General features: G+C 37.7%; 2 protein-coding genes across 3 annotated transcripts; one reads left to right on the top strand and one right to left on the bottom strand.

Moving 5' to 3' along the window:
- Positions 1-362: 362 nt before the first annotated feature.
- LOC149189449 (exocyst complex component EXO70A1-like) lies at positions 363-1,612 on the bottom strand. Its single transcript, XM_089410240.1, has 2 exons — positions 838-1,612; positions 363-748 (listed from the first exon to the last, which is right to left on the bottom strand). The coding sequence occupies exons 1-2, from the start codon at positions 1,610-1,612 to the stop codon at positions 363-365; spliced, it is 1,161 nt and encodes a 386-aa protein (XP_089266366.1).
- A 402-nt stretch (positions 1,613-2,014) lies between these two features.
- On the top strand, positions 2,015-2,778 carry LOC149189448 (uncharacterized). 2 transcript variants are annotated; one of them, XM_089413214.1, is made up of 2 exons: positions 2,015-2,384; positions 2,610-2,778. In XM_089413214.1, the coding sequence occupies exons 1-2, from the start codon at positions 2,078-2,080 to the stop codon at positions 2,648-2,650; spliced, it is 348 nt and encodes a 115-aa protein (XP_089269340.1). In that variant the 5' UTR covers positions 2,015-2,077; the 3' UTR covers positions 2,651-2,778. The 2 variants fall into 2 exon arrangements, with proteins under 2 accessions (XP_089269340.1, XP_089269341.1); XM_089413215.1 differs by having other exon boundaries at positions 2,016-2,423; positions 2,610-2,777.
- Positions 2,779-10,183: the final 7,405 nt, after the last annotated feature.

Here is a 10,183-nt window from a genome sequence, read left to right as displayed (position 1 = left end):
AATCTTGCGTTTCATAATCACACCAAACACATTGATACTATACTGTGATAACTTGTCTACCATTGCCATAACTAAAAATCTTGTGTTTCATAATCACACCAAACACATTGATACCAACTACCATTTCATAAGCAACTATGTGGCAAAAGGAGAAATTGAAATAAAGTTTTTTACAGCAAATGATCAACGAGCAGATATATTCACCAAAGAAGTTTCAATACATGAGGGATATGCTCAAAATCACCTCATTAAGCATTAAGGGAGACTCTTGAGAATAATGCTTCATTATGTTAGAAGAAGAAATTGAAATAAAATTTTGTACAACAAATGCTCAACGTGCAAATATATTCACCAAAAAAGTTTCAATACATGAGGGATATGCTCCGAATCACCTCATTAAGCATTAAGGGGGCACTCTTGAGGATGATGTTATTGTTGGGAAACAGATCCAAGAGATGCGTTTCCAGGTATTCAGGAGTGTAGTCAATATACATGTTAGAGTGGCTCCCCCGTGTCAAATACGTTCTCAGTCTGACCAAGAAGGACCGATAAGCCGGTATCATCTTCTCTGCAATTGAAATCCTAAGCTCCTCCTGAAGCTCCAAATCCGGGACCATCCAACCAGAATGTTTCCTAAGCACCTCCTCAATTGCGAAATTGAAACCCTTGAATCTATTCTCCAAGGACTGCTGTGACACCCCACTGATCAGCCATAACCAAGCAGTGCTATGAGCTTCGAACCCTTGACCTTCTTAACAATGTAATGAAGATTGTTCGTGAGAAACAGAGATGACAGGGAAACATCCTGGTAGAGGTTAGATTTCGCATCTAACTTACATTGCAGACTTGTAATAATCCATCCCAGTCTCACTGAGAGAGCAGAGGCTGGGCTCCCCAGTTCATCACCATGCCCATCCAATTCGCCAAACAAGTCCATGACGCTATTGGGCTGGCCCTTGGAGATATCAATGGGATCATTAGCTGTTATGTTGGTGAGAGTCTCCTTGTAATCGGACAGAAAAATCAGATAATTCATAACATACCTCGTAAGCGGATGAATCGTACCTCCCGGCACCGGAGTCTTTGAATGCTCTTCCTCAATTGCATTCTCGAACTCCCTCAAAATCCCCCGTGCCGAATTACCGAGCAGAACAAGGGTCGCAGATGCTTGCGTCCGCATGCTGGCACATGAGTCGTGGTCAAAAACGGTGTCGATGTGGGGCTTTAGGTCCCGCAGAGTCTTGTACATGTCGAGCACCCTGAAGAGCCTTTCGCTTGACCTTTTGCTCATGGCCACGGATTCACCAAACTCTAGAAACTTCGTCATGGGCCCCTTGACAACCCTGTAAAAACAGAAATTGTCGATGTCGCTAAACCCGGGAAATATCTCGTCGCAGAGCCGTTTCTCGCTGGCGAACATAATCCTCACCGCAATTCTCACGGCGCGTATCCACTTCCTGATCTTGATGTCCAGAATTCCCCACTGCATCTTCTGCACATCCCTGGTACTGAGCCGCTCGACTCCAATTCTGTTGAGACACCCTTCGATTACGGGCCTTCTGGTGAGCCCGTACATTCGTACGCACTCACTCCCGTACCCGTTGGCAACCATGCGCTTCACTATGGCAAACAATAAATCCAATGCTATTGGGTAGTGAATGCCCTCTAAGAGAATATCTAATGTACTCCAAGAGCTTGATGGGACAACCCTGGTCGTTCTCCCGGATACATATATGGACAATGTAAGATTCCTACGATGCAACAGCTATAAGAATTTCGAGCCACCTCCGCCTCCGCCTTGATCGCCACCGCCACCACCATTCCATAAGAACGCTGGCATATACGATACATGAGATACAGGATATACAACTTAAAATACAGGATATACAACATACGCATACGTACGCATTTAATTGGCATATTAGTTCGAATTTGAATTTTGAGTTTGAATGCGAAGGGCCGCTCTCAAAATTTTAATTTCTATAACTGTGACCGCCTGGAGGGTGCACCAAAAAGCTGCCCGTCCTACTCTCTGGAGGGTGCAACGAAATAGGGTCTGGTGGTGTCGGTGGCGATCATGGCGAAGGCGATGCCAAGGTCTCAAATCCTGAGCGCGGTGGTAGCACTGCTTTTGAGATGCTGGGGACTTCTCTGCAACAGTTGCACGAAGACGCTGAGGCGCAACAAGATATACAGCGGCTATTCTAGCAAGGGAGAGAGCAACTTCTTCTGTGATGGTAGTTACGAGCCCTACCTGTGGATACACAATTCCTCTCATGCTGCTAAATATTTCATCTCACCCACGGCAGCCAAACAACGATACATTAGTTTTGATGACCTTCGTGAATGCCTGGAGATGAAGATTTATCTGGATGGAGGGAACGGTAGTTTCTCTGTACTCAAGATGCCCAGAATCCGCTGAGGTTCTCTTTAAGTTTAACTATTGAGGTCAGAATATATATTTATATACGCAGTGCAATATATTTTTATCGAACTTTTTCTTTGTTTAAATTTGTTGAGTTTGTTTCTTCTCAGTAACTTTGCGCAGTTACTTCCTACAGAGATCACACATTTTCATTTATTATGTCTTCTGTCTTGTGCATTTGTAGGTTTGCATTTACAGGTAATGGCACGTACAGCGTACTACTAGTTATTTTATTGTGAATACCATTTATTTTCTGCTCTGCCAGAGAGGTTTACAATGGCATAGTCTCGGTTATGCTAGATAAGTTTACACTGCATAGTCTCGGTTTCAGAGAAAAAAATTAATCATTGCTTTTGGCAAAACTGCTGACCATACTCGAGCTTTCTACATATTTTTTCAAACATAAGAGAGAGAAAATACCGAGAGCCAGAAACAACTGCTATAGATCTTTGTAAGAAACTCTGGCCAAACGCGAAATTGTTTTGTGCTTTTTTAAATGATGTCGGCTGAAAATTTTACAGGTTCATGGGTTCATAAGATGTCTATGTTGGACCATTTGTAATTTTGCAAATGATTATTAAAGTTTGAGTACTCGTGTTTTAATATATTCTGGAAATAGAATTGTTATATATCTATATATGTTTTGGTCGTAATGGTTGTAAGGAGGTTCTATTTGATTTTAATTTTTTTAATGGTTATTTTAAAATTTGAATGTAATTTTTTTTTAATCGAAATGTAATTTTAAAATTATATGAAAATAGATTTAATATTATAAAATATTTTATTATAATAAGTTTTTTCAATTTTATATTTTAAAATAATTTTTATTAAATGTATTGGATTTTTTTGGTTGGAATTTGGGTAAATAATTTTTTTTAGTGAAATCTTGATTATTTGTTATAAAAAAATTATTTTTGACTATAAAAATTTAGCATTTTAACAACTTTATTGCATTTTGATTGGAAACAGTTCACAAATCAATATTATGATTCTAATAAATCTTTACTAGATTTTAAACCTTTTTCACTAAAAAAATATACTCAAAAAACTTTTAAAACATATCGTAAATTCAAACCAATTTAATCAACTTTATTTAATCCATTTAAATGTATGAACAACTAGTAAATAAAGAGAATTTTTTTAAATCAATTTTAAAGAGGATATTTATTGATTTAAAAAAAAATACATAGCCAATCTGCGAATGAAAATTTTAAAAACCAGGAGTCAAAAGATAAATCAAATGAACAAAATTCTATTAAAAGCAGGGCCCAATTAAATAGGAAAACCGAAAAACATATGATCAAGCATATATTAAGAAAATTCAAGCAGATATTCTTCATCAGAACATTAAAATTCCACACTCATATTTCAAGAACTTCTAAAATTCCTAAATGGACACTATGGTTCTGATGGATTCTACAACATAGAACCATCACAAATAAATCACTGGAACATGGATTCCATGTTCCACATTTGAATATCCTTTAAACCGTCACAAAAATCTCCTAGCTGGATTCTAGGAGATTTGCTAATTAATATTTTATCTATTTTCTTTACTCTCACTTCTTCTTTTTTAAATAGGTAGGCATCATTTTTCTCTCTAGACTATATATCTTGATCATGTATCTTTAACTTTTACATAAAATATGTCATTTTACTTCTAGTCACTCACCCAAATCAGAATTTAATATTTTCTATCTAATCTTTCTTGACAAAAACTATCTTCAGAAAAAGATCATGTATCTTTAACTTTTACATAAAATATGTCATTCTACTTCTAGTTACTCACCCAAATCAGAATTTATTATTTTCTATCTAATCTTTCTAGACAAAAACAATCTTCAAAAAAAAAATTGCAGAGAAAACTACATAGTTGTGGCTAAATCATGAAAAAAACACAAAGTGGCTAAACAATATTTATGCTCTCAAAACCATGACAAGATCCATTGAAAAATGCAGAGAAATATATCTTCATGGGTGACTTGTTGCATATTTCTACACAGAATCTGCTATATAATTATGTTCCCTATAGATATGAGAAAATGACAAATTGAATTTTTTTAACAGTGATTTTATCCAATGCATCTAGTTTATGAGCATTGGTAGTCCAAATGTTGATGTCTTCATTACCAAATCTATAATCACTTTGAAATCTCTAAAAATGTCCATAGAATCAATTCCAAGTCACCTTGCACAAAATAAAACTGCCAAAAAAAACTAAAAACTCTACTCTAATATAGAAGCAATTCCAAGTCACCTTGCACAAAATAAAACCACCAAAAAAACTAAAAACTCTACTCTATTATTTTTGTTCTGACACCATTCTTCCAAGAGATAAAAATCTCCAGGCTTCAAAACAACATAAATTTCGCTACCACATTCTGCCCCATCAAAAAAACCTACTAATTTTTTTTCCACATATCCTCCAACTAGTAAACCCTTGTAGAAAATTTCTTGGTTTTCTGCCCAATCTACATATAAAAACTTGTTATCTTCAAGCAAGTGTATCTTACATCTACCACTATCGCTTCCAAAATATATGCATTTAGGCTTCTCCAAATACCCATAGAATGTAAAAAACAGAGTCCTATAATCTCACTTATAAATTTTACAAATTACACCATTAAAATATATAAATAAATAAAAATTCTCTTTCTAAAAAAAAAATACAACCATTGTTTTTAATAATACCTTTACTACCACTATGATTCATAAATGAACTATGGTGTACTTTCACCCATTGAACACAAGTACAGTTTTAATTAGTTATTCATTTTATAAACATATGGACCAATTAAAGTATAGTGCTTCATCGTTGCTTTAGTGGGGAGAGTTCGTCGTTGTGACTGGCTACGTCTGCTCAAATCCCATAAGCCATGCTATTATTGCTAATTTTTCATTTTTTTAGTAATTTTTTTTTTTAATTCAATTATTTTTCAAATTTTTAAAAAAGAGTAGGCGAGTCTGAGAAGAGTTGCATTAGGAAAAAAACTAGGGGAGGGACATCAATTGTTGCGTGTTTTCTTCTGCCATGACATCTCAGTATTGAATGGATTGTGCGACACATGTCTAACACATCGTCTCACTTGTCGTGGTAGCTGGGGAATTAACACCTGCCTCGTTTCTCATGTTTTTCCTCCTCTTTTAGGGTTTAGCATTTACTGCATTTGGAAGGCTGTGTTATTTTGCTTGGGGTCGATGTGTGGGTGTTCTTCTACCCCATTGTTATTCGATCGATGCCTTGATGTTGGTCAACATACACTCGGTGATTGCGCTCGACTGGTTTCATTGCTGAGAGAAGTGGTTTGTGTGCTGAGAGAAGCAATTTGTGGGGGATTCATGGGTTTGAAGGTTGTGATTCAGGGCTTCATTTTTTATGCCTCGTTGCTCCATGGTTGTGGTGCACCAGTGCTTGGTACAATCGTTCGTTGTCGACCGAGCCCCAAATTTCCATCAGCTCAACAATGGACATGGTGGACATGGGGTTTTCGCGCTCCAGTGGGTTTTTTCCAGGTTAAGTTCTCTTTCTTGTGAATTTTTCTAGCATTTTCATTGGTTTATTTGCAATTATTTTTAACACCTTTGCGATTTTTGTGACAAGTGAGCATGGTTGGGTTCGTAGATGAGGTGTCGTGAAGGGTTGAGGTCTTCAACACTGATGCAGCATGGTTTGTGTAGCTTGGTGGTTTTGTTGATGACTGCCTGGTAGGATTACATTCCTACCAGTTGCTAACTCTGTGTTTTTAAACACATTCAAACCATGGGAAGTTTGTGCTCTTTGGTGTTTTTATGTTTACGGTTCACTGTAAATTTTTCATAGGGTTCACTGTAAATTTTTCTCGGCATTCATTGTAAATATTTCCTTGTTTTTATGCTTAGGATTCATTGTAATTTTTTCTTGGGGTTCACTATAAATTTTGCAGGGTTTTTTTTAATGGGGTTCACTAAATTTTTGCTCTAGGTTCAGTGTAATTTTTCTAGGGTTTTATGCTTGAGGTTCACTATAATTTTTGCGGGGTTTTTTTCTTGTGGGTCATTGTAAATTTGAGGAACCCTCATCTTTTGAGTCTGATTACCAAAGAGAATAAGTCATTTTGATCCTGAAAACCTTCTTTGTCGACATTCCATGGCCCTGACTGCACCTTGGGTAGAAAATAAAGATATAAAAGCGCTAATTTCTTTGGTGGTTTATATATTTCTCAAGTTTGTTCATTTGATCTTTCAAAAGTTGTCAAATCCCCCACTTGAAGGTAGTAATTGGGTCCTAATCCATTGCACATTCTATGATTACTTCCATCTCACTAGGAAGATTTTGGGGTTCACCTTCGTCTGTCATCTTATGTTTCTTATAGTTCAGCGAGGGTAGTCTTTTTCACCATATTTTTCGGTTTCTTCTATTTTTTCCACATATATAAATATGCATTGCAATATGGCTAGCTATGCCTCGATAACGACCTCTGCCTCAACCTTCCTATTAGAGGTATTAGACTTCCTGAAGATCCATGCTGCAATATCTTGGTGTGTTGTGAAGAGCGATTGATTTGAAAGAACTCAATGAGACAAATGAGAGGAGATATAACATGGGTAACTCACAGGCCTCCCAGTTGAATATCTCTTGTCCATTCTAGAATTTATGACTTGGTCTTTCAATAGTTCTGAGCCATTCCCTGGGGTACCATGGACATTGCAAATGTAGGAATTTACAGGGTAAGTTCCTCAGACAGAACACCAAAGTACACCGCTCACAAACAGATCACAGATCAATACACCAGTATTTTGACATGGTTAAAACCCTCAAAGAGGGAAGCAATCCATGGCCTGAGCCAACGCGGCCACTTCAGGCAATTTATTAATAAAAGAATGAAAATTTACATAAGCTTCTCTCATGAACGGTTAACCTACAAATGACCTTCCATGCTCTTTAAATAGAGATCATGGACCAATCGGGTGTTAAGCCACGGATCAAGTGTCGGTAATACCGAGGAGAGAATGAACCGTCGGATCACTACATATCGTGACCGTCGGATTGTAAGTTACAAAATGAACATAGTAAAGAAACACACTCTACCTAACTCTATACTAGACCAAGTTATACTTAACTATTTCCTATGTGTCGGAATATCCTAACATCCCCCCTTAAGAACAACTTGGGATAGGATTGAAGGATTTACAAATATGACACAATAGGAGAAGGAAGGAGGCACTAGAGCCTATCCCCCCTTAGTGACAACTTTCTGAACTCCAACCATAAATCGAAGTTTAGTGAACTTCGCCTCTGTGAAAGCCTTTGTAAAGATGTCTGCAACTTGATCATCTGTTGAACAATATTGCACTTCAAGAACATGGTCGTGAATGAGATTTCCGATGAAGTGCATGTGCAGTTCAATGTTTTTGCTGCGCTGATGTTGGAATGGATCTTTGCATAGTTGAATGGCACTTTGATTATCACACCTAAGTGTAGTCAGATGTTGCTACTAAAAGCCAAACTCTGACAGGATCTGACGAAACCACAAGGCTTCCTTACTAGCTTCTACGGCACCACGATGCTCTGCTTCTGTTGAAGAAAGAGAAATGGCACCTTGTTTCTTGCAAGCCCATGTAATAGGTCCTGAACCAAGAGCGAACACATAACCTGCAGTAGACTTCCGATCATCAAGGTCACTAGCCCAATCGGAATCAGTGAAATCAACCAGTAGAGGAGATGCTTCGGCACTGTAATGAATCCTAAACTGAACTGTACCTCGAACATAACGAAGTATTCTTTTAGCTGCTTTCTAATGACTTTCACGTGGGTTTTGCATAAACCGAGCAACAAGGCCAACAGCAAAGGAAAGGTCAGGACGAGTATGGGTTAGATACAAAAGTTTTCCTACAAGTTGACGGTATAAGGTAGCATCAACTTAGGAGAAGTACAAGTGACTGAAAGTTTGACTCCAGACTGAAAGGGAGAAGGGGCTGGCTTACAGTCTTCCATGTGAAAATGGCATAGAATATCACATGCATACTTGGACTGGGAAAGGGAAATACCTTCCTTGGATTGCAAGACTTGAAGACCAAGAAAATAATGTAAGTGTCCTAAGTCTGTCATTTCAAACTTCTTTTTAAGGCTGGACTTCTCATGGTTGATAAGGTTGGGATCACTACCAGTGAGGATAAGATCATCAACATAAAGAACAAGAATGATAAGAGACTTGCCCACTTTCTTGGTGTAGACAATATTGTCAGAATGACACCTAGAAAAGCTAGATTCTAAAAGAAAGTTATCCATTTTGGCATACCAAGCTCGAGGAGCTTGCTTGAGACCATAAAGGGATTTTCTTAAGCCGACATACAAGGCTGGAGTCTGTTTGTATAAAGCCAATAGGTTGTTCCATATAGATTTATTCATGCAAGTCCCCATGCAAGAAGGCAGATTTAACATCCATCTGATGGAATTCCCATTTGAAAGAGGCAGCAAGGGAAAGAACAAGGCAGATAGAGTTCATTTTGGCAATAGGGGAGAAGGTTTCAGTGTAGTCAATGCCTTCAACTTGTGAAAAACCCTTAGCAACAAGACGAGCTTTATGTTTATCAACTTTCCCATCTGGTCCATACTTGGTTCTGTAAACCCATTTGCATCTAACAAGATTTCGTCCCTTTGGTAGAGGAACAAGATCCCATGTATCATTCACCAATAATGAATGATATTCTTCATTCATAGCTGCTTCCCAATCTGGATGGCCTGAAGCTTCTGCAAAGGTGTCCGGATCATAATTCACTGAAGCTTATGCCAGTAAAGAAGAGGCTCTATCAAACTGAGAACGTGTATGTCGCTGATCTGTAGGATCACCGGCAAGATCACCTGCTGCATCCCGAGTAGCACGGACCCATTTTGGAAGCTGAGGAGCTGAAGGAGGATCCTGAGAAGGTGGGGGAGGATTGCCATCCTCGCTTTCATCATCTGAAGAAGAAATATTTTCAAAAGTAGAAAAGATAGGAAGTATATTTTCAGCAAACTTTACATCTCTTCTAATGATAACATTCTTGGACTTAAGTGGAATAAGTCTATATCCTTTGACATCTTCAGAATATCCAACAAAAATACATTTTTCACTCTTAGGTTCTAAAGCTTTATGTTTCTCATCTGGAATATGGGCCCATGCTTCACTTCCAAAAACACGAAAGTGACTTACATCTGGTTTAATTGAGCTCCATGCTTCTTCTGGAGTGATATTCTTTAAAACCTTAGTAGGAGTGCGATTTATTATGTAATTTGCACAGTTAATTACTTCTGCCTAATAATTAAGACTAAGTCCTTTAGATTGAAGCATACAATTAGCCATTTCCTTTAAGGTGCGATTCTTCCTTTCAGCTACACCATTTTGTTGTGGAGTATATGGAACAGTATGTTGCATTTGAATTCCATTCTCAGTGCAAAAGTTGATGAATTTGTTGTTAACATATTTTCCGCCATTATCAGATCTTAGCTTAAGAATTTGATGTCCAGATTGTTTTTCAACAAAGGCCTTAAAGGCCAAGAACATGTTATATACTTCACTCTTGAGTTTTGAGAAGTATACTCAAGTGCGTCTGGAGAAATCATCAATGAAAGTTAAGAAATACTTGTAGCCAGAGAATGAAACAACTGGAAGTGGACCACATAAATCACTATGCACGAGCTGTAAAGGGGCTGAGATGTGCCAAGAGGCACGTTTTTCAAAACTATCCCGATGATGTTTTCTGAGTACACATCCGGAACAAACACCATCTCTGCAAGAT

The sequence above is a fragment of the Pinus tabuliformis genome, chromosome 3_1, assembly GCF_031772625.1.
Source record: "Pinus tabuliformis cultivar Carrire ecotype Pingquan chromosome 3_1, CPIR1, whole genome shotgun sequence".
Lineage (NCBI taxonomy): Eukaryota > Viridiplantae > Streptophyta > Pinopsida > Pinales > Pinaceae > Pinus > Pinus tabuliformis.
This window is presented reverse-complemented; position numbering and strand designations above follow the sequence as displayed.